The sequence below is a fragment of the Drosophila persimilis genome, unplaced genomic scaffold (assembly GCF_003286085.1).
Source record: "Drosophila persimilis strain 14011-0111.01,24,50 unplaced genomic scaffold, DperRS2 tig00000000-arrow-pilon, whole genome shotgun sequence".
Taxonomy (NCBI): Eukaryota; Metazoa; Arthropoda; class Insecta; order Diptera; family Drosophilidae; genus Drosophila; species Drosophila persimilis.
In genome coordinates, this window is record NW_020825288.1 from 2,981,893 (window position 1) to 3,006,032 (window position 24,140).

At 47.2% G+C, this 24,140-nt stretch overlaps 2 protein-coding genes across 2 annotated transcripts; both read right to left on the reverse strand.

The window, feature by feature from the left end:
- Positions 1-1,031: 1,031 nt before the first annotated feature.
- LOC6595117 (ankyrin repeat and SAM domain-containing protein 1A) lies at positions 1,032-9,369 on the reverse strand. Its single transcript, XM_002020155.2, has 12 exons — positions 8,977-9,369; positions 5,780-6,675; positions 4,913-5,249; positions 4,414-4,847; positions 4,134-4,356; positions 3,026-4,076; positions 2,757-2,968; positions 2,401-2,694; positions 2,158-2,332; positions 1,929-2,090; positions 1,734-1,865; positions 1,032-1,659 (listed from the first exon to the last, which is right to left on the reverse strand). The coding sequence occupies exons 2-12, from the start codon at positions 6,651-6,653 to the stop codon at positions 1,516-1,518; spliced, it is 4,038 nt and encodes a 1,345-aa protein (XP_002020191.1). The 5' UTR covers positions 6,654-6,675; positions 8,977-9,369; the 3' UTR covers positions 1,032-1,515.
- Positions 9,370-12,830: 3,461 nt separating this feature from the next.
- On the reverse strand, positions 12,831-13,499 carry LOC6595116 (early lactation protein). Its single transcript, XM_002020154.2, has 3 exons — positions 13,254-13,499; positions 12,922-13,200; positions 12,831-12,854 (listed from the first exon to the last, which is right to left on the reverse strand). The coding sequence occupies exons 1-2, from the start codon at positions 13,354-13,356 to the stop codon at positions 12,950-12,952; spliced, it is 354 nt and encodes a 117-aa protein (XP_002020190.2). The 5' UTR covers positions 13,357-13,499; the 3' UTR covers positions 12,831-12,854; positions 12,922-12,949.
- Between the last annotated feature and the right edge of the window lie 10,641 nt (positions 13,500-24,140).

Consider the following 24,140-nt stretch of genomic DNA (forward strand, 5'->3'; position numbering starts at 1 on the left):
TGTTGTATATTGTGTATGTGTGTGTATATATATATATATATAATGGTTTTTATTAAATTTCTTTAGTAATGGGCTAGAATATGATTTCGCATATAGTTTAGTAAAATTGATTTATATCCGGGATGAGGAGGAGTAAGGTGAAGGAGGAGGGTGTTGTCTTTTTATGGCATAACAATCTGTTGAGTTGCCCAAGAGAAATTGGATTAAGATGATCTTTATCGATCTCCGTTTTTGTATTAAGTAGGTAGGTACTTAATGGAATCTGTTGTACCAGAAGCAGGCTAACATTTAAAGCATTTGCATACATCGATAGAGTAGAATCGTTTCGAGAATAAATTATGAATACAATTTCTAAGGAAAACTTCAACTCAAGAGAATGATTGAGAGGATAACAACAACAAGGCCTGGCCTTAAACCCAAATAAAATGTTTTACAATTTAACAACTAAGGGACTAGTTAAAAATTCCATTCGTTTTAAAAATTCGTAAAATATGCTCCAAGAAAGATACTTAAAATGTAAATACATGCATACATACATACTCTTCACATCGATGTAGTCAATTTTCATTAATGATGATTTTGTAAGCAACAATTTGCTTATAACTTGATGCGTTGTCTGTACTTTAATTTGATTCGATTCGCTTAAATATTCAATTAAAAATTATATAACAACACACGCATACATATCGGTATTAGGTATTAGTCGTATGTATATAGTATATAGAGTAAATGTGGATTAGCCAATAGATTATAGATCTCCATGAATGTGGGATATGATTTTTGCATTGCTTTGTATTTTAATTTGAATTTTTATTTAAATTCAATTCTTTGTTTTATCGTATATGAAATATGCAGCATTCAACATCGATAAAATTGTTTAATAAGCCAATATATTTTTAAATTTGTTTGTAATTCTCAATTGTTTTGTTTTTTTTCATATCTTTTTTAAAAATTTGCTAAAACATTTTCATATATTTTGTTCGTTCTTTCTTTTTTTACTTTGTAAATGCAATTATTTTTATACGCTTGGTTTTACGGGAAAAAATTCAAAATGCATCTAATGATAATCTCCGATGAAAGGAAAGAAGTTTTGGTTTTTTTTTTTCATTTTTTGTGGAAGTTTTGAAGCTCGAAAAAAGCCTTGTGTTCTGTTGTGCGTTTCTTTTAAATTGAAAAAATTGTGCCTTTTGTTAAGAGTCTTTTTGTTCTATTCGTTTTGTAGTTGTTCTTTGGCCATTTGAAAATGTTTCTTTTGGGAAAACATTTCGTATAAAATGCAAGAACTACGATCCGGAAGTTGTGTAGTTTCCATCTTAGAAAAATTCCATCTAACTAGAGCTTGAACAGGGCCCCATAGTTGGTGAGGCAAAGTAGCTTGGAGCAGAGACTGCGACTGCGACTGTGTTTGGGATTGTGGCTGAGATTTAGATTGAGACTGCGACCTGGCCTGAGTGGTGCCGGTGCCGGTGCCGGTGGTTGCTTTGCTTGGGCTTGAACTGCAGCCAGGTCCTCGCCCTATTTCCCACCACAGTACTCGCCCAGCAGCATGCCATTATCCAGGAGCAGCGCTGGCGTGGCGGCAATCCCATCGCGCAGCGCCAACTGGTAGGCCACCTCGAAGGCTTGTCCCAGCGTCAGTATAATCTCACTTGCCAGATCCTGCGTGGCGAAATAAATTAGATTTACCAAGGGATTAGAGGACCCTTAGAGTTTCTGGTAGCTGATTTACTTACTGTGCTTTGGACCTGAAACACATGGCAGTAGTGCAGATCCTGCTCTTTGGTGATGTAGGCAAAGTGGCGCAGATCCTCCGAGTCCTGGCAGGCGCAGTTGATGTTCTGTATCTCATGCTCGCAGATGATGCGCTATGTGAGGCGGGTATTCTTATAGAGATAGTAAATATGGCTCAATCTCTGTGAGGGACTTACCTTGCTGCTCACATCGATGAACTCTACCCCGCGATGGCTGATGGCCAGCGAGAGTGGTGACCCCGATTTGCCTTCACCTTCGCTAGAGGCTTTCAGCTTTTGTATGGACTTCTTAGTGGACTCTGTGCCACGTAGTTCTTTCACAACCGTTGAGCCGAGGTACTGTAGGAATGTGTTTATTTTTAGCTTTAGTTTCCTCTTACTAGAGATGTCTAGAGAGAACACCTACCTGGACCTCGTAATTGATGTGCTCGTTGAGCAAAGTCTGGGCCGAGTGGCGCCATTCGGTGGTCCGGAGATTGGCTGGCAGACCCAGCAGCAGCTCTGAGGGTGCCCGTATGTGGAGTGGTGCAGTGGATGGCACCGCTTTCCTCGCCGGAGGAGCCGGTGGTGGTGGTGCAGGTCTTCAGTGGATGTAGATGATATAGATGAGAAATATTCATTTCAACTTTAGAAAGTTCTGCATTCTTACCGACTCTTGCGATAACCCGTGATGGAATTGCGATGCTGCACAGGATTGGGGGGTATCCTGGCTGCTACCGCCTCCTTGTTGCCATTGCCGTTCGTTGTCAGCTGATTGGTTTCGTTGTTTTCGCCCAGCGGCGTCTTCAGGGACGCCTTGGAGTCGCTGTCCCGCATCTGTCGGATGTATGCCAGGGACTGCAGGATGCGTCTGCGATGGCCCAGCTTGTTGATCTCCAGCACCGTCTGCAGCTCCACATCCCACACACCGCACACGCTCTCGATGGTGTTGTACAGATGTTTGCTATACGAGATCGATTTGATCGATTTTAATAGATAACTCTTAGGAGATGCATGCCAGCTTACTTGAAGAACTCTAGGTATTCGGGCAGGGCGATGCTGTGGAGCCACTGTTGGAGCGTGGCTACGCCCTGTTGCTTGTTCTCCTGCTGCGTTTTGATGGGGACCTGCGGCTGGAACTCGGCAGGCGGAAGGGTCTGGACGAAGCGCAGCAGCTTCGGTGCATCACGCTCGGGAATGTGCAACAAGGGAATATCCGGCTCCTCGAAGACATTGTGCTGTGTTGGGGCAGGTTGAAGATCAAGTACCCTAGATATAGCTGAGCTGAAACTTACCACAAATTTGTAGCTATCATAGCCATTCTCGAAGAGCATCCTCTCCAGATGCAGCAGTCCCGCGGTGCGCAGACGCGTGGCCAATTCCCGACGCTCGTTGGGCACCTCCATGTCCTCGAAATCCAGCTCAATGTCGTGTGTGGGCGTGATGCTGGTGTTGAGGATGCCGCTGCCAAAGTTCTCAATAATCTCAGAGATCTTCTTGCGCGCCTCCTCCGCATTGAAGGGGCTGAGCAGATTGATCGAATTCCGTGTGGCAGCCGAGTGCCCGCTGCCCGGAGACTTGGCTGGGGATTTCCCAGCTGATTTTGTGGGCGATTTCGAGGGGGAACGGCGAGGTGCCAAGGGAGCAGCCGCTGCGTCCATTGCAGAGTTGCCATTGGCCTCCAGCGTTTGCGGTGACTGCTGTTGCTGCTGCGCTTGATTAGTGGGCGTGGTCGGGGGCTTGATGAACTTTCTCTCCGGAACAGCTGGCTTGGTGGGTAAGGGGGGGCGCACACGGGGCATGGGCTTCTGCAGTTGCTGCTGCTGAGGTTTTCCCTCCTCTGGGACCTGCACGAGCACCTGCACCGTGGGTTGCAGCTCTCTGGGCTGTGACACGGAGCCCTTGAGCAAACCCGCGAAGGGCACATCACTCACAAACTCCTCCACATAGTCCGTGGAGTGGGACAGGCTGTGCTCCGAGGAGCAAGAGATGCTCGAACTCAAAGAGCCCGAGCTGGGGGCCGGACAGCGGGGCACCACCGTGACCGCATCATCGTAGTCGTAGCCGGGCGTGCCCAGCGTGGGCAGTAGCTTCGATGGCGATGACCCCGTCTCGATCATCAGCTGCTGTGCCGCCTGCAACTGCAGCAGGGCCGAGCGACGCTTGTACTCCTGACTCAGCGGACGTATCCGTTCGTGGATGGTGCGCTCCGCCTGGCTGGAACTGGGCGGAGGATGATCTGGCGTCGGCGGCTGCTTGTAGTGGGTGGGACTGCTGGGTATCTGCTGCTTGGCCTCGCAGTTCTCGTCGGCGGCATCTCCACTCGATTTGCTGGCCACATTGGCGCTGTGGGAAATCGAACATATAGTAGCTCTTTGATTTCCCATAAAGGCTGTCCCTTACCTGCTGTTACGATTCCGCTTGAGCTTCCGGTTGGGATTGTACGACTTGAGGGTGGCACTCTCGCAGGACTTGAGCAACTCCTTGGACAGCTTGGTGGCCGCACTTCGCGGTGCCGGAATAGGGCGTTTCATGGAGCTGGTCGCTGGCGACTCTCCGCTGGAATTCGGGACACTTGTCTCGCTGTTCAGCTCCGAGCTGCTGCACTGTCGATCCAGCATGTCATCTGGAAGATTATCTTTATAAGCTGTGCATCAGAAGAGCCCTAAATAGCTCTACTTACTGCTGGAACTGAGGCTCACTCCCCCGGCTATGGCGGAGCGTGTACTCTGTCTGGCACTGGCATAGAGTCGATCGCTTCGCTGTCTTTCCCTCAGCTGCGTCTCATCGAAGCTCATGCCACCGACGCTGCCATGGCTCTGATGCGAGTACGGACTGTCGGTGGGTGGCGGGCGGCGCAGATTCTGCTGCTGCTGTCCCTGGCTGGAGCAGGGGGAGCTGTAGCTGAACTGCTGGCCCGATCCGGCATGTGTGGGCGACACGGAGAGATTCCGACGGGGCGGCTTCTTTGGCGGGCCAGCCGGGGCAAAGGTGCTCATCTGGAGGGGCTGTCCACCAACGCCCCCGGTGGAGCAGCGGGATCGGGGTGAGACCGAAGCCGGCTCAAAGCTGCTCAGCGACGACGAAGGACTGACACTGTAGCCTCCGACCATTTCGCTATAGCAAAGAAATCAGAGAGAAATCAGAAAAGTTACTCCAAAACAAACCCATCTCGCACTCACTTTTGGCTGTGCAGCGGCGAGTGCGCGTTGAGATCCTGGTAGAAACGATCCTCCGGTTGCAGGGCGCTGTCCAGGGACTTGCCTCCATTGTAGGGCCCCCCGCCATTGCCGGCACTCATCCGTTGCTTGCTGTAGACCGACTGCTGCATAGAGTGCGAGTGGTTCAGCAAGTGGTTGTTCGAGTTGAAGTGGTAGTGATTGCTGCTGTGCTGTGGCTGCTGCTGCTGCTGCTGCAGCTTCATATGCTGGCCCCCCCGCCCTGAGAGGGGCGGCGGCCCCGCGTGCTGTCTGTAGATGACCTCATCGACCTCATCGGTGTCCATTTGGTTGCGAAAGTCTGCGTGGAAAGAAAGCAATTTTGTATTAAAAAAAAGAATCTCAAGATCTCATTTAACAAGGAAAAATAAACTATTAATTAAATATTTTAATAATAAATATAATATTATTAACTAAATTTATCCAGAAAATGCATGTGTAACAGTACCCGGAATTTTACTTTAACAAAGATTAATAAGAAATAAAAAACAGGCTCTATACGGACTTACGGACAAAGGAATCGAATGAGTCTGGACTGGACACCGATTGTAAAACTTGTATTGGAACGACATGAAAACAAGCTGATCTGGCACCCAAGAGATTAATATACTTGAGGATCAAAGTGGCAAATGGACCGCGTCGCACTTATCTCTAAATGTGGTACGCTCCCACATGAATGGGGTCAACAATGTTCAAGTGTCGCTCCGATCAGATAAGTTTTTTTATTTTGCACTCAATAAGTACAAATGATTAATTAGCGGTTAGGTGAGCAGAAAATATATATCTCAAGGCTGATGTGTGGGTTGTTATGCAAAGATTACTCATACGCACTGTTGATCACTGCCACTATGTGCTTGGTCACATGCGGCGGAAACTCGCGCAGGATGTCCAGGGCAGTGCGTCCTTCGTTGTCCGTGGCTGATAGATCGATGCCAGCCTTCAGTAGGGTCCTCACAACATTCTCCTTGCCGCATAGCGATGCTTCGTGCAAGGCCGTGCCCGAGGGCGTCAGCAGATTGACGCTCACGCCCGCCGCCAGCAGCACCTCCACGACGCTCTTGTGTCCGTTGCGACTCGCCAGATGAAGGCAGGTGTGTGGAAAGATTGGCCGACTGGGGGAGGCTGGCGACGAGGGCGACCGTGTACCCCTCTCCATGGCCGCCAGGTGGGCGATCAGCTCGGGATGGGCGCGGATCAGCATTTGGACCGCCTGCAGGCGACCGTATTGGGCGGCCAGATCTAGGGGGGTTTCTCCCCGAGAGTTGCGCATATTGGGATCCGCATCGTGGCCCAGGAGGAGGGCCAGGGCACCGGTATGTCCATGCTGGGCGGCGCAGTGCAGCGGCGTTTCCTGCTCAATGGTCTGCAGATTGGCAGTGGCCGGTCGATACGGATGGGTGAGGAGCAATCGCACAATGTCCGTCTCGCCGGCCCAGGCGGCCAGATGGAGGGGCGATGAGCCACGGGAATCTGGAAGATTGGGCGAGGCATCGTTGGCCAGCAGAAGCCTCACTATATCCTCGTGGCCATTGAGGCAGGCATGATGGAGGGCCGAGTAGCCGCCGCTGTCCTGGACATTGACGCCAGTGCCACGGCGTAGGCTGGCAAGGGGTCCGGCCCTCTTAGCCTTCTGTGTGAGGACCTTCTCGATGTGGCTGATGTTGCCGTTGCGCGCCGCCTCCAGGAACTCCTGATCCTTGCCCATTGTCGCTGGATGTGGGGAGAGGCTGTAAATGGATTCTCGTTAATGGACTTCCATACACTCTTAATCGCTGACAGGTTTCAAGGACCTGCCTTCGGCCTCCCCCTCTGGCCTGAGTTGTTGATTTGCTGCAAATGAATTATGACTGTCAAGTGTGCTTCATTAAAACGCCGTCGGCTTTGTGGCAGGCTACAAGCGGCAGGTCGCCTTTTCTCTAATGACTTTTTGCATGTCTTTCCATTTAAGCGGGCACTCCCGCCCATCCCTATCCAGCAGCCCCACAGCCAGCCCTCGCCTCACTCAGGAGATGCCATTAAAAAAATTGCACAATGAGACACCAGAGTGGGGCTGGTGGCGGTCGCACAGCGAGTCACACAGGAGCCTTGCTCCTGATGAAGTGCTTTTCACGCGCTAGAATATCTTCGAGTATCTTTGATACTACGTAGTACGTACTACGTGACACAGTCGTGACAGGCACCATGGGAGTGAAATGCCGTTCTCAGACATCAAGTCTACGATATGACATTTTCGCAGTAATGTTTGAAGTTGATAGAGAAGAAAGAAGGGGATGGAATGTAGTGGAAATACCAGAAATTCTAGAGATTTTATGTTTATAGAGATAAAATATTTATGTTATGGTCTTTGTGTAGATTTTATAAAAGAGTAACCACTGAATGGTTCAAGTAATGAAATGAAATGTTCACGGTCTATGATGGCAGCATCACATTGATTGGAAAAGTTATAGGAAAATCACCAAGCTATAGACAAAACTTCAGAAATATGTATGATTAAAGCTGACGAAATCATGTATACAAAAAAATATATGTAAAGATATAATATTGCCGTTTTCCACACGATGTATGTGCTGCAACATTGCCTAGCAAAGATAACACATGTGTATTTATATTTTTACAGTCATCGTTGCGGTGCTTGTTGGTTTTCTGACAATACACAGATGTGTGATAATTTACATAAACCTGTCACACATTATATTTGGTTTTTAAGTCACTCAATAATGCATCGGAAAAAAGCTATAGCCAAATGGCAAAGTGTGAAATATAATAACACACAAAACAAACATGATGCCCAAGATTCATTGCACAGGGATCTGGGAAAATTCTGCTATGAGGAATACAACTTTAACCCATTGTGCGGTTATATGGGACTGGTATGGGGGGCTCCGACTCTGCAACATGATAACGCACGTTATGTGACCCTAAAAGCACGCTGTCCGTCGTCTCGTCTCCACGTGTCCTGTGGGGAGTCGTGTGCTGTCCTGTCGTGTCGTCTGTCCTGCCACTTTTCAATGCTTCAATGAGATAAATACTCGTACAAGGCTGCAACAGATAATCACCTGCTTACAGCACACACACACATGCCACCCTGCACACACACTCCCACACTCGTCCACACACGCACATAAACAACCACAAACATAGATACATCTATCATTTATCATACTATATACTATAAAATTCAACAAAAGGTAGGTTAGGCACATCCTGCAAAGGGACGGGGTACGAAGAGAGAGACCCAGAGAGAGAGAGAGAGAGTTGTATAGAGTGCGCCTGCTCTGCCGCGCCCACCACCGACTAAGCTTTGTGCTCCACTCCCCCATACTACTATACTACTCCCCCGTGAGTCCTTTAGCACTCCTTTCCCCACTCCTTGCTATTCATAATTTTTCACCAGCCAACTCTGAGGCGTGTCAGGAGCAGCAGCTGGAGGGATGAGGTCGGGGGCGTTACGGAGGATGCGTTTAGACCAGGCCAAAGAAAGGCAACGGAAATTGAGGCACATTAAAACCAGCAGCTTGACACCAGAGCAACAACAGCAAAAACGGCAAATGTCAATTGGCAGTAGTTTGCATATCCTCCCCCCTCCCCCACCGTACACACACACACAGAAAGACCCCGCACATAATTGGGTCAAAGGATATTGACCCTAAGCAGCTATAAAGCTATAGACAGCCAGACAATGTGAATCCATATATTACTCGTATCTGCCAGATACTATTACTCCCGGGTGTAATCCAATGTGAAAACGTTGACAGTTTGTCTGGTAAATCATTTCCGGTGCTGCCTGTCCGACTGTCTGTTCATTCACTTGTGAAACTCGGAGAACACAGACACACACACACATACATTTGTTATTGGCATTTTCGGTTAGTGCACTTAAAAGGCGTGTACTACCATATACACACACGCACACTCACACACACACTCTGCGATACAATCACAGCCACTTGGCAGATACATTTTTGCTGCCTTGCAAGACCAAACAGTTTTCGCTTTTCTTTGATATCGTTGATTTCTTTTCCATCTACCTTTTTCGCTTAGTTTATTTGGGAAGTATTATATCTATTTCTTTTGTGTGGGCGTGTGCTTTCGGAGACTTCCGTTTCGTGGGGCCGGACGACGCGTCGTCGTGTGCTGCGGGGACTGACTTTTCACGTCTTGTTTAATTTAATAAATTTTGTCATTTGATTTCGTTGCGTTTCGTTTCACTTGGAATTCAATTAAATTCATTTGCTTGGTTTCATGCATGCTGCAGCATGCCCCGTGGTCGTCCAGCAAACATCTCTAGCACATTTTCCCATTTCACGAGAATGGATGGGTCTGGTCCGCCTCTCGATTCTCGACTCTCGGTTCACGATTCCGATTCTGATTCCGCCCTACGATACCAAGTTCCGACTCCGTTCCGACTGCACAACTCTAGTCTGCGACAGCGACTGGGTCTCGGTCTGGGTCTGGGTCTGGCGTTAGTTCCGTAATAATTTCGCTCTCCGTGGCACTCCGCTCCGTAGTGCTCTGCTCCCCCTCTGCTTCTGCTGCTGCTTCAGCTTCTGCCCCTGCCACCATGCGCCGTGCACTTTGGCTCTTGTGTGCAATGTATCCATCCCATTCGCTCGGGAGACGACACCAATGAAAGTTTTTCTTTTTATAATGCGAGTTTGTAGTATTTCTCTGTATTTTTCTCTGTTTTGTTCATGGGAATACAATACATTTCGGTTATGGTTTGCCTTTTGCACCGCTCCGCGCTTTCACTCGATTGTTTCGCTTCTTGATGCGGGCGAAAGAGCGCGGGAAAGTATCCGGAGAGTGTGCTCAGAGTGAGTCGGAGAGCCAGAGAGAAATGGAGAAACACAGAGAGGGATAGTCAGAGAGTAGGAGTGAGTACGAGCGCTCTGAGAATAAATACGGTTTTGTTTGTGTTTATTTAGACGATAATATGCTTTTGTTTACGTATTTTGATGTGCAAAACTGACAGACGCAGAGCAAAAGAGGAGATAGACATGGAGAAAGCACAGCACGCACACACAGAGAGCGAGAGAGAGAGATAGTGCGAGTGTAAGAATGTAAAAATAGTTGCAGCTTTTCTTCACATTTCTGTAATCATGCTGCTGGAGGAATGCAGTGCAGCAAAGGGAACAGAAAACGCCTTCCCTTCGCGTTGCCATGCATAAAAATAAATGCTCTATCTCTGGAATAAATTGTATTGGATTACCACAACGACCGATCGATCAGTTGATAAATGATCGGACAAAGAATGCCAGACGGTATGTGGTTTCTGGGTGTGAGAGGTGTTGAGTAAGTGCCGATCTGTTGTGTATCACTGGCATAAATCTAGGGGAGTTGTTAGTTTATTATTGAAACTGTTAGAATGCGGGGAAATGCATGTTGTTGTGGCGGACACCCATGGCTGTAGTTGAGAGAGAGTGAAGGAAATTTCCGCCCCAGATAAACTAAAGGGATATTCTCAGGGAACATATTCTCAGTGCAACAGTGAATGATAGGAGCACTTATGGTGGATGATCGACTTTAAGAAATGGTTAGTGTTTTAAAATACTTACATCGTACGCCATAGCTTTTATTAGTGGAAAAAATATTAAAAAATAGTGTTTGGAAAACTTAAAAATTGATCAAAGATCTCTTAGAAATCTAGTTAATTACTATAAACAATTATATGATTTATGCTTACATTAAACATTTAAAAATGTTTGCTAAAATATTTGTGGTTAAAGAACTTTCACTAAAGATATTTAAGAGATATATTTAATTTTAAAAATCTGGACACAAGGTTGTCCAGCACTCGCCAAATCGGAAATGTTCAAAGTTTCTACATCGTGTCAGAGCCACAAATATACCCGTCCACACATACACATACATATGTATGTATGTATATAAAGAGTGACCAAATCTAAGATCATAAAATTTTTTAAACTATAAAAGCAACAGTGAAAACAGTAAATACGAGTAAACAAAATATGAGTAACTTTTCTGCTGTGCTTCTCTTCTCCTTTCCCCTTCTTCGGCAGTGCAGCACTTGTTGTTGTTCTTTGCTTTATTTGCTGGCTCATTGAGCTTTCGTCTGCTTATCTTTCTCTCTCTGTCTGCTTGTCACTCAACAGTGTTAACGCTCTCCCATGCTTTCGCTCTCTCCCTGGCTTGCATTCTTGCTCTACCTCTCTCTTGGCATGACACATGCGCCGCCCAGAAAAACTTTCTTATCAGTGGTTTGCTCTGGGCCAAACAAAGCTTTGCTTTGCTTTGCTTTGGTTTGGCTTGGTGGGAAGCTTTTCCTTTCGATCAGCTGTTTGATAAGAGCCGCCGCCGCTTAACCCTTGGTTGGCCCTGTGCCATGAGCTTTGGCCGTTGTGCAATGACATGGACATGGACATGAATTATGGTTCGCATGACTGGCAACGTGACTCACTTGGTCAACCTCAGTCGCAGTCGCAGTTGCAGTTCCAGCTTTGGCTACGTTTTGTGGGCGGACACATGCAGCGAGGCGCACTGTGGCTGTGTTGTGGCATGCCACATCTACACACACACACACACACACACGCAAATAAACAAGCCCGCAAACAAATAAAACCGACAGACGGCCAACACCTACGACCCACCGCATGAGTTTTCATACTCAATTGCCGCAAATGCCACAAATATGTGTAATTGACTTGAAAATGCGGCAAGCAAATCAATCCGCACACAAGTCCACCCGCTGTCCAGCGTCCGTCCGGTGTCCGCTCTGTCCGTCCGACCTCAAGTGCAGCGCGTGAACTCATTCTCATTCGTCCGTCCGTCCATCCGTCCGTCCAACAGAGTGTGCGGCACGCTCCGTTCGCTCTCTGGCTCTAGCTCTGGCTAGAGCTCTGGCTCTGGCTCAGGCTCGTTCGCTTGCTGTGTGATTGATGAATGTTGCATACATATTTTGGACGCCGTTGGCTGCCACCATTGTGTGGCATTAATGAGACACTGGCCATTTGTTTTGCCATTTTTTTTGTTTTGTTTTGTTTCCATTCCAGCTGTTTGCTGAAACCGAACCGACCTCTGGGTGCCTTACAAATTATGAATTGTTCGAATGCACCACCAATGCACATTTCCCCCCTCCCCCATATTCAATGGTGGAAGTCGTAAAATTGTATGGTTATTATAACACATCGATAGAGTGTGGATAGCAGTAATCCGCAGTGCAGCAATTAGGGGCGCATTATGTGGGCCCCACAAATATTTACCGGGATCTTGAGATTTAGTATCTCTTCGGAGTCGGAGTCTGGGCGAAGGAGAAGGAACAGATACGAGCACAAGCGCTAGCGGAACTGTTTATTGCCATAAATAATTGTCAACGCCAGCCAAAGAAAACGTCAACTGATATACAGTCATGGCCTGCCCCGATCTTGCTTGAGTTTTGCTTTGGTTTTGGCTTGGTATTCATTTCAGTTTACAGCACACTTGAAAGGCTCCAAGCCGACGCCGCACCCTGACGTCATTTGCTGGTGGGTGCAGCAAGCAGCTAGCAGCAACATCGGCAGCGGCAGCGGCACTCGCAACATCAGCCTCCAACAACTCCAACGAGTATACGGCTCTCAGTTGTGGCCCTGCATTGCATTGCTCATAATAAAGTCATTAGATTGTACCAGTATCGTACTCGTACACTTTTGAGGCGTTAATAGTTTAGTTCCGCTGCATTGACTGCCACAAAGCACTTCCGCATAGAACAAATTGGATATGAATTGGGCATTAGCCATGCACCCATAAAGCGATTCGTTGCGGGAGGGATATCTAGGTGGAAAAAAACACATTAAATGAGCTAGCATTTTCAACAAAGACTTTATACTTTACCAGAAATCACAAATAAGTTGGAAAACTCAAAGTCGAGGAAAGCTTATCTGTTTAAGGGGGATCCTGTACCAGGGTACAACTATGCAAGTCTTACTTATAATTTTGGTTTTCCTGAATTTAACTTGGAAAAATGCTAGCTTTCTTACATTATATTTTATTTGTAACATTTCCAAATTAATCATGCGGCCATTCCGTTGTGTCTCGATGATTCGGCGGGTAGGGGTCCCTGTCTCTGACGTTTTTGATCTCGTTCTCATTGGTCACAAGGCACAGTTTCTCACACTCTTCAACAGAGCTGAATCGATTGGTATTGCCAGCGCAGCCGCTGTAGAAAAACTCCACACAGACATTGTTCTCAAAATCGTAGCCAAAGAACTTTATGTTTTCCTCGCACCGGCCATAAACGGGTCGGAACAGGCAACTTTCTGTGGGTTGAAACGTATCCATTGATGGTATCGGATGGTACTTAAAACCCTACCTTGCAGAATGGTAAAGTCTACAAACAGTTTGGAATTGTCATCGGCCATTCCCCGCTCTGGGCATGCACTGAGAAGAGCCAAAAACGTTGCGTATATGAGCATGGTTGAGGCTTTAATCTACTACTGATATTGAGCAATCGCCAGAGCTTTCCATTTGTAGCCAGTGCACACCTGAATTGGGTGGAAATATAACACGACAGCAGGTGAATGATCTGCCATCTGCGGATTCCCTGAGCGTAATCTGAGACGATCAATATTTATATATCCAGACTATTTATTTACTGCAAATGTACTGCTTTCCCCTGCGCTTCTTTTGATGGCAAACTAATTTCGTTCTCACAGAACGTCAGGCCCCGAAATGATGACAGGGCCCTGAACCGATTGAAGTGCAGCCTCAAATTGAAAGATTGAGTGCGCGCCCAGCCAGTCAGGCAGCCAGGCAGTCCGTCATCCTGGCTGTCCATCAGTGCAGGGGCCCAGGCTGTGTCAGTCACTTGTTGCAGACAAAATGTTGCTAACGATGCTGCTGCCTGCTGCCTCCGGCTTTAGGTCTTGGCCTGGCTCTGGCTCTGGCTCTGCTCTTTGTGGCTATCTCGTGTCATTGTCGCACGACTCACGACGGTGATAAATAATCATCAGTCAGTCAGTCAGTCAGCGAGCCAGTCAAGTGCCTGCTGCCCCTCTATGCGCTTCTAATTAAGCTCTGTGCCAATTGCACGTACTTGTAATTGCATAAAGGGTAACGGCACTTGCTGCTCTGTCTGTGGCAGTTCCTGCCCCCCTGCCCCCCAGTCCACCGCTCCATGAAGCAGAGTCCGAGGCCAAACCCATGCCCATCGATTTGGGGTCTTACTTCTTGTTATTATCGCCATCGCTGCTGTGGCTGTTTTTGGTTAGCTTGCCCCTGAGGCTCAACCTGAGCCCATGGACTGATAGCACAAGTTGGCAATGACATTTCAATGCATTTATGATGGTTATCTTGGCCAGCAGAAGCAGAAGCAGAAGTAGAAGCAGAAGCCATGGCTGCTATGCCAATTGTCAGAGTAAAAGAGAGAGAGAGAGAGAGAGAAGATAGAGAGCTGGAGCTCTCTTTCCCTGCACTGATTTAGATAAATTGCGCACGTTTTTTAAGGCAGGGCCTCAGCCTCGCCAGCCTCACCAGCCTCTCCTGCTGCTGCTGCTGCTGCTGCTGTTGTTATCAAAACAACTTCATCAACGACTCATTGATCTTTTGGTCAGGTCGGGGCTTATTTCTTATATTTTGCTCTGGTCAGCGCTTAATTGGCCCAGTGATGGCCGTTTGATAGGCCCCATAAGCAGTTTTTAATTAGGACTGGACTGGCTAGCCCCCGAACAAAGGATGCCGACCAGCTGCAGGCCTGCTCAGAGCCCTGGAATCCACCACTCACAACTCAGTCAGTGGCTGGGGGGGCAGGGGCCCCTTTGATTTATTTGGGGCATGGCCGAATTAGCATACAATTAGAGCAAATGCTCCATGCGCAATGCCCAATGCGCCATGCGATCCGAGCCTTTGGTTTATGCAATTTATGAAATATTTATGCCCATGCTCCTCATAGAGATGTATATGCAAGTATCCCCGGCATTATGCAAATTGTTTGCGTTACAATGTAAGTCTGAATGCGCGCACGCGAGCATCCGTATTGATATTAGCCATAAACCAGCATTCGATGGCCACATAAATATATAGTTTTTCTTTTCGGCGTTTTTTTTCCTACGATTTTTCTATTATTATTATTTTTGTTGTTTTGTTTTGTTTTGTTTTGTTACTTTTTTTTGGAAAGTTTACTGCTACACAGCGGGCATTTTGGTGACCGTTAAATGCCATTAGCCAGACGATGGCCGAGCGGCATTGGCAGTGGCATTGTTGTTGGCCGCAAGCCGCAGAGGTAGCCGCCACAGCAGCAGAGGAAAATGAAGCAGGTGCGCAATTGTCAATTTTCCTGCTGCTTGCCAGGGATGGGGAGCAGGAGATGGAGATGGAAAATAGGCGCAACAAAGAAAACAATCAATGGGGAGGAAAAAACTCTGTGGATGGCCAGCCACAACGAAGATGCGATACGCTTAGAAGAAGATGAAGATGAAGTAATGATTTGAGTGGACCTGACCATGGAAATAGGCGATACGTATATTATTCTTTGAATTAGCTAAAAACTTAAATTTTCTTGGTGAGGCAGGCCAGTCAAATCCAACAAAATAACGAAGTTGTGCGTGTGGGCATGTCGGAACTGCGTGAATCTCAAAATGTAAATGAAAACCCTTACTTTCCACTCTCGTAGCAAATCTATTGATAAACCTAGGTATTAAAAATATTAAAATTTCAATGTATCGTTTTTCCCTATCTTAACATTATTGAAATATATAAGCTATTGATGGAGGAATGTTGAAGAAGCGATTTTTCTTTCATCTTAAACTATATCTCTCCTTTTCTTTTCCCTTTTGAGAATACTCTAAAGGAATACTGAATAAATATCCCCAAAGAAATCTGCAACCATTGTCAAAGCCGTACCCAAAAGATTTTTCCAATATTCTTAAGAGGTAAGTATACCAATAACCTCTACCAATAACCAGCCAATTTATCAGGATTCAGTTTGGCTTAGCCAAATGTTGCGATACTCCTTTCAAAGCTTAGGGTATTTCTGCGGCTCGAGTTGTCTCTTTTTTATATATTTGCTGGCCAGTTTTTCTTTTATCAGTTGCATATCGGCTTGACATAGACATAGTAAGTAGCTTTTGTTGCTGTTTTTCTGCTGCTGCTGCTTCTGCTGCTGCTGCTGGATATTTCTCTGGATGCTGCTGCTGCTGGTGCGGCAGCCGGCTGTGATTATTATGATTGTCCAGTGAAGCATGGAGGATGGCTGTGTCTGTGGCTGTGGCAATGTCGATGGGGATGCCGGCTTTGGGGTATTGTCATGATTTATGGCCTTTTCCTAGAGGAGAAGAAATGGCAGAGAGAGAGAGAGAGAGAGAGATTTTGGCGCTTGTTCTACGATCTGTAGTTCAGAGATATCTCTATATGTGGCTCATATAGGAAACCCGTTCCCCTTTGCGATGCTGACCAATAATAATAAAAAATAATAATAATTTGCTTGATTTATGATTTGGAGTTTGTGACATCAATTTGGCATGTGCTGCACAGATATGTATGCAGATTTTTGGAGGCACAATAAAGTAATCTGTTCGATGCTTTAGTTGGTAGCAAGCTCTCACCTATGTATCTTTGAGATCCCATGTATACCCAAGCTGTCATTGATATCCTGTCCCTAGCCAATCTTCTTAATTATGGACAAATTCTTTCATGGTAGGCAACAAAAAAACGCTAAACATTGCGCTTATTGTCTTTGTCAGCTTTCTATGTCAACATGACACTACTCGTATACCCTGCTGCGGATCTGTTGATTTCAGGGAGAGCCGAGAGCAAAAACCCATAATAATACTCGCATGCCATAAAAATATCAAATATAATTGCGTGTGTCGCGGCCACTTGAGAAGCTGTCGGGGGGCCTGACCGCTCTCTCGGACAATGCTCGTTATCGCAATGTCACCGATAAATTCCAATAGCCACAGACCGTAATTTATGTTGACGCAGGCTTATGACGCAAATCGCGAAATGCCAACATTTGATGGGGGGATGGGGATCTGAGAGACAAATCTATTCGGGCTGGCCTGGGAGGAGACTGGAGCAGGTCCCTCTCTGAGGTTGGGCCACTAATTTCCGCTGGATGCTAATTAAAAATACCTTTGGCAACATGACTCCAAGCAATTTGCACTGCCATCTGGAACGGGGGGGGGAGGGAGAGACAAGTGCTGGGGCCAGTTCTAGGAAGGCACATGCTCTGGAGCAGATCGAAGCAGACTAGACCCCGAAGCACACAGACCATTTCGTTATGGTTTAAATGAGCAATTTAACAAGCAGACAGCACTGGCTGGCTCTGCCACATAATGCGGCAAGGGGCTGCTGCTCCATGTGGAGTAAGAGATCAAAGATAGAAATCTCGGCAAGAAGCGCGGCAGACAGTGGCAAGCAGGCAAAACACCGACGAGCACCGCTGGCGGCTCCATCGGTTAGGGTTATTGCTTGTTGTTGTCGTCGACTTAATAGCGGCGCTTGCTGCTGCTGCTGCTGCTTCTGCTGCTGCCTTTGCTGTTGTTGCAGTTGCAGCTGTAGCAACTATTGCTGCCACTGCCACTGCCACTGCCACTGCTGCACTTGAAATTGAATCTGAGGGAAAATCGTGCACATTCTGAGGCGACACCGAGATGCGGAAACGGCAGCACAACAAGCACAGAAGCCGTTAGTTAAACTGCTGCTCCAGCTCCTGCCGCCGGCGGCGTCCAGCGGCCAGCATCCGAGTGCAGCTGCATGGATCCCCCAGTCCAAGTCGCAGTCCCAGTTCCTGTCTCCCCAGCCAGTCTCCCTTCGAAACCCTGCCGCCTGTCATAAAACCTGGCCGGGATATTTTGAGGCATATTAATTATTTCTTTTTTTCGGCCTTTTGTTGTCGCTGCTGTTGTCGTAGTCGTCGATGTTGCTGCTGCCTGCTGCTGCTGCTGATGCTGTTGTTACCCCCAGTTGTTGGTGGTGTTGCCTCGTGAGGATGTGCTTGGGCAGGGCCTTGCAGCTGCCCGCCAGCGATTTTTTGACAGAGATTTTTTAGCTCGGCCACGGCCCGGATCGGGATCGTGGCCGGCCGCCATAGAGCAAAAAGCAGCAAAAGCACCACCAATGAAATTTTTTCGTACATGTTATTGTCCATGTCCCCAGGTTCAGGTCCGCCGTTTGCTGTTGTAATACCCGGTATTCGTAGATCGCAAGAGGCATATTACTTGTAACAGAAGAATATTGAAGCGGTTCGAATTTGGATACTGAAGATATTGACATCAAACTCTTCTTTGGGCTTGCAGGCCAATATTCTACATCCATGTTAGACGGCGCGGCGTCCAATTAACGGGTATCCCATAGTCGAAATGTCCACTGTATTGTTCCTACTTGTTATATTTGTGGCTCTGGCAAAAGGCACAGCCAAAGCCAAAGCCACCGCCACCCATGGCGGGTTCAATCGGGTTTCGTTACAGTTTTACTATAAGCTCTACATTGTCTATCTGGTGCGGAGTGGGATAGCGGTACGGGTACGGGTATGGGTACGGGTATGGGCCCGGGGTACCGGGGTCTCTTAGCGTTTGGCATTTTCAATTTCATGTTTTGTGGCTGGCCAGTCGTTGCCGTTGCCTTTGCCGTTGCCTGGATTTCTTTGAAGCACGATAAGCATTTCTTTTGAATTCGCTTCGTTGAGGGCGTGTGCGAGCGACTGTGGCCAAAACGAAACAAAAACAACAACAAAAAAAAACCCGAAAAAAATCACAGTTACATCAAATTGTTAATTCGTTTCATTTTGCACTGTCTCTGCGATTCGGCAACTCTGCGACTCCGGCATCAGGCAATCCTCCGGCTACCGTTGCTCCGGGCCCAGGTCAAATTGAAATAGTGCAGAAAATCAATTGACAACGTTTTCTGTCGTTTTCGTTGTCGTTGTTGTTGTTGTTGTTGTCGTTGTCGCTGTTCCTGTTGCTGCCGTTGTTTGGTTTGGGCTATTTCCTCTACTTGTTGCCACCGAATTCGTTCTGGCCTGGATTAAAAAAACCAAACCGAAGAACAACAAAAAAACCGAAAGCATTTCAATTGTCACATTAACGATGGTCGATCTATTAGCCAGCCCCTGACACGATGCCTGTCTGGACGGGTTGTCGATCTATTTATAAAGCGGAATGCGCTGCACTAGATAATCTTGCATATCATTCAGGCGGTCTGCAAGGTTAACCAAGGTATGACAAAAGTATTATATTGAGAAATCTAATTTTGTTCCAATATGAACTCCATTTGCATAATCATTCGAATACGGCATCGAATTCGAGCCATATTTCGGGAGGATATATGTATTTTCTGTTCACAGGCAGATGGTAGAGCGCACTTTCTACAGCCCTCCTTTCCTGGAAATTAGCGTACTCAATCAGTCAGCTCCATAGGCTCCATAGGCGGAGAGATGCCGCTTTTCCCATGACTGACACACAGCTCGCCCACTCTGGCCACCGTTTTGGCCATGAAAGTTTCTGCGTTGTCTTAGCTACAATATTTTTGTTTTTTTTTTATCTCCTGCCGTTGACTAAATTATGAGCTAGTAAATTTTCCCGTTGACTAAATGGTGGCCAGGCAGATGTGCCACGAAATTTTCACATAAATAAAGACGAGCGGTGGCTGCCACAGAGAGGCAGAGAGAGAGAAAGCAAGGCAGTGGATGGGTGATGGCAAGCCACCAACGAACCACCAAGGCAACGCCAACCCATCCACCCACCCACAGACTGTTTTAATTAAGCCGCCATGCAAATGAGCCTCAACTGGTTTTTGTTGGTGTTTTTTTTGGTTTTTGTCCAGGATGGGGATCCAGGTTGGGGGCGTCTCTAGATCGGACTCGGCTGTGCGATTAATTGCGCTGAAATTGGCGCGGAATTTCCATGCAAATGCGGGACAAGTGAAAGCCGCCGCCGCCGCATCCACAGCCGGTGGCTTCTTTATTTCCCCAGATACCGATCAGATTCGGTGGAGTGGAGACCCACTGCATCTGCATCTGCATCGCCATCTCCATCCATAGGAGCGTTGGCAGGGCCCCTGCTTCAGTCGGGCCCAGCAAATCACTTAACAATCAATAGCAGCCACCACAACGACGATCTGCGACACTTTTCCAAACTCGTTTCCCAACAAGATGTTGATGTGGGACTGGGCCAGAGCCAGAGCCAGAGCTCTGGTCTCTTCTGGCTGCCTTGCCGGTGAACGCGTTAGATTAATTTCCAAAGGCTGTCATTAAAATTCCAGCGCAATGCAATTTATATGCCACACACATGCGGCAATGGCTTAGGCCAGGTCTCGGGCATCAGGCAATTTTTAATAAAAACAGCTTCATATTTATGATATCAGAATATGGCTAAGAAAAACCGAACCAGCCTTCCACCGGGTACCACGCGCCGCTCGTTAGCCCCAAACGACTCGTAGATGTTTTGGCCGTTTCGTTGGTTAGAGGATAGGAGGGGTCCCTGCTCCACAGACAACATCATCATCAACGAACGAACGAACGGAACGGTCCGTACTGTTGAAATTTGCATGACAAACTCAAACTCATCCATCAATCATATCGTGGAGCAAAACTGCAGTTCGAGTTTCAGTTGCAGTTGCATTTTCCAGCTGGGGGGCAGGGGGAAACTCGTTAGGACCCCTTCCTTGGCAGGCAAAACAATTTCACTTTTAATTACATATAGTCGTTCGTACGCGATGCTAATCCCTCAAGCCGATTTTATATAATGCATTGACAGCGGGCGATGGCTGTAGAAAGAGAGAGGGAACCGCACAGGTTAGAGATGAGAACGGGTCTCGATATTCATCGAACCTGCACCGATTTCGTGAGTACCCATAGAAGAAAAATAAGTAACTAAACTAAAATATTGCATAAATTAAATACAAACTAAAAACAGTTGTTCCTGCCTCGTGAAAATTGTATTTCATGACTTAAAAGCCCGACTGCAGTCCCATCTCTAAAGCCGATCAAGTGATTGAGAGTGAGAGAGAGGGAGGGAGGCTGAGGAAAACTCCGCTTAACGCAAATTTTCACTTGTCTTCTGCATAATTTAGACAAGCTGAATGGTTTGAGAGATGACTGGGGTCTGGGGCCTGGGGCCTGGGGCCTGGACACGGGCGGCGCCGTAAAATCAATTTACAGCCACGCACTCCGCGTTATCACAGTGCGTGAGAGAGTGACAGAGAGAGAGGGAGCTGCGTGCTGGACTGCAGGACGGGGGGATGGTGCGTAGCGCCACCTGTCGTCGCTCGTTAGCGTCATCGTAAATAATTTTCCTCTTCTTCTTTTGGTCAGTGTTTAGCTTAAGATTTTCCATTTTCCATTAATATTTGTTGTTTGAGTGAGCATTGCATTGCATTGCAAAATCTATGCAAATTTATGACTGTCAGCAGATCACGGACTCTGGCTTCAGCCTGGGCTTCCTTCGGCCTTAGCATCGGTGCTGAGGCTGGGGCTGAGAGGCTGTGGCAACGTTTCCTTGTTGCCGCTTTGGGTCTGCTTTGTTGCAAGTGATAACGAAATGACCATAATGGCCATTAGGAGCAGTTGGCTGGGTGCCTTTTGTTGCTGCACACGAACCACAGCAACAGCAACAGCCAGAGCAACAGCAACAGGCAAAACCATGTCCATGTCCAAGTCCAGGCCCGCTGTGCCACGAAATGCATTTTCTGTATTTCTCTATTTCCCAAAACGAGAGACAAAAACCTGCAGAGAGACAAAAACAAACAAAAAATAATTGTAAATCGCTAGATTTATGACCAAAAACATAGCCACGAATTATGACGCCGGCCACAGGTGGAAATCGCATGCTGATTTCAACTTGATTTGCTTGCCATATAATTGCAAATTGTATTTGTTTAAACACGTATCCTATACGTAGTACGTATGAACATACATATGTGCACTCGTACACGTTTATATATGTATGTACGTGTATGTATGTTTGGTTTGCTCTGGGGTCCCATGAGTACCACGAAATTGGCGTCCAGCCAACATCGAGCGTCGCATGTTGTTTATGTGTGTCCACAGATCTTTTGTTGCTGCCCCTGCTGCACGCCCACGCCACAGCACACTCCAACATGGGTCCGATCCCCGGCCCCCTCTCCCCTACTCTGGGACGGGACAGCTTTGAATGATTGCTTGACGTGTTTCCTTTGGGGCACCACGTCCCATCCAGCATCATCTCTTTGCTTCGGCATCAAGTGTGTGCTGTTAACAAATTATTTTTTATTAATTTCAGAGTTGTCTGTTTTGTAAAGAAATAATCAAGTCAGGCAGTAATTGCAATTGCCTAAGTAGCGCCTATAAACGGAGTCTTTTGCCTTTTGGCTTATATGCTTACGAGGGAGGATGTGGGTTTCCTTGCAATAAGGTTGGAAATTTACTCGCAAGTCGTATGGTTTGTTTATAATCTTTTTCCGTTTATGACCCACAACTAAGAGAAAAGCGGAACAATAAAATGAAGCACCCCCAATTCGAAGTGAAGTATTCGGGGTGCATAGGTAACCCAATCTAAGCCATCCTCTGGCACCTCTCGCACCTCAGTAGTAATTACATGTCGTACCATTCCTTTGATAGCTCTCGAAAGTCTTCATAAATTAACCAGACCGACAAAAAACAAGAACCGTCTTCGAATTATGATTGGATTCAGCTTCCGCATAACGAACTGCAGCTGCGATCACTATGGAGAAGTAGGAGCATCCAATTTCGCCTCGGGGGCATTTGCCACGTGCGTGCTCCATTTCTTTCTGCTCCTTGCATCGTTTTTCGCTTACTTTTCTGGCGGTTTTTTTGTTGGCCAAAAGGTGCCAATGTGGCAAATGTTTTGTGCTTAACATTTTTATGGCTGCCATAAGTTGGCTAGAATGTGGTAAATGCTGCAGGCGCTGTTGCCACTGGCCAGGAGCAGGGCAGGCGACTGACCACAGGCCAAAACCGAACCTAAACCGAACCTAACCGGACCGGATCGTGTCTTGACATTTGAGGTATCGGTTTCATTAGCGAAATGTTTCCGTAAGAATGCCAAAAGGTCGCAATTGATGCCATTTACAAGGCGATTGCCAGACCATGGCTATGGCCATGGCCATATACTCGTATGTGTTTTTCAATGGCCAAGAGGTAGCCAGAAGCTGGAGATGCCACTCGTTGCACTCATGCTGTAGGATTCATTATATTTGGTGTATTAAGTTTCGCAGCTCTTATCTGGCATCGCAGGCGATTTGTTTGGAAGCCGGAGCTCAATAAATTTATCAAATTGAAAAATGTGTAATCGAAATCAAATCAAAGCGCCTCTACGGTCCAGTCCGGTTGGTATTGGGATTGGGATTGGGGTTTGGTTTTGGTCTTAGAGGAGTGTGTGTTGATTTTTTTATGGAATTGTGGGGGGAACAATTCGCCAAATCGCTTTGCAATCAACTCTCAGCCCAGCCCAAGTTCCAATCCCAGTTCCAATCCCAGTTCCAGTGCCAGTCTCGGGCCCAGGCTCCTCCCCTAACACTGCCTCTATCCGGGCAGGGTATCGCATACAAACGACTTGTGACAAAATGACGAAATTTATGCTTCATTTTTGTATCGGCAAAGTGCAAACCGTTGCAGGGGGCACGGCACGGCGCGGCACGGCTGCGGCTGGCAGTCTGTCAGCAACAAATGCAAAGCGCCAAAAACTGCGACACTTTGTATAAATTGTGTTGAAAACAGCAGTGGCAGCAGAGGCAGTGGCAGTGGCGGTGGCAGCTTCGAGCCAGCTCCAGTCTGTCCGAGACAATTTTGGGCTGAAGCTAGGCTAAAGCTGGAGCGGATCGGAGCAGATCGGCGCTGGCCACACCCCCTCGGGCGAATGCAACAAATTATTGTCATCAATTTTTAGATGCAAAGCTTGAGGAGTGACATTTATTGAAGCATGGTTGGAACAGTGGGCCCCTGGCCAGTCCAGCACGGTCCAGTACAGTCCAGGACGTGATTGCTCCACATTGTAGGCTGAGGCTGAGGCTGAGGCTGGCTGGCCGGCTAGCTGGTTGGTAATGTTGATGATGATTATAGGCACGGCTCGGTCGGGTCCTGGTCTGTTAGGAATGACACGTTCCACCACTGTGGCTGCGGTTGCTGATTGCTAGGAAACGATGGCAACAAGTGGCCATCGGCTGTCCATCCACTTAAATGAGTTTCTTTGCTTTTGTTACTTTTTTTGTTTGTCTCCTTTTGCTGTTGCTTTGGTTTCTTTTATTTTTGGGGGAGCTTTTTCCG

Bases quoted from the DNA above. Each gene is read 5' to 3' on its own strand.
- LOC6595117 (XM_002020155.2), bottom strand. From the start codon at position 6,653: ATGGGCAAGGATCAGGAGTTCCTGGAGGCGGCGCGCAACGGCAACATC. The intron at 5,250-5,779 runs GTGCGTATGAGT...CTTTCCACGCAG, and splicing joins CATAGTGGCAGTGATCAACA to ACTTTCGCAACCAAATGGAC. The intron at 1,866-1,928 runs GTAAGTCCCTCA...CGCCTCACATAG, and splicing joins TCATCGATGTGAGCAGCAAG to CGCATCATCTGCGAGCATGA.
- LOC6595116 (XM_002020154.2), bottom strand. From the start codon at position 13,356: ATGCTCATATACGCAACGTTTTTGGCTCTTCTCAGTGCATGCCCAGAG. The intron at 13,201-13,253 runs GTAGGGTTTTAA...TTCAACCCACAG, and splicing joins AGACTTTACCATTCTGCAAG to AAAGTTGCCTGTTCCGACCC.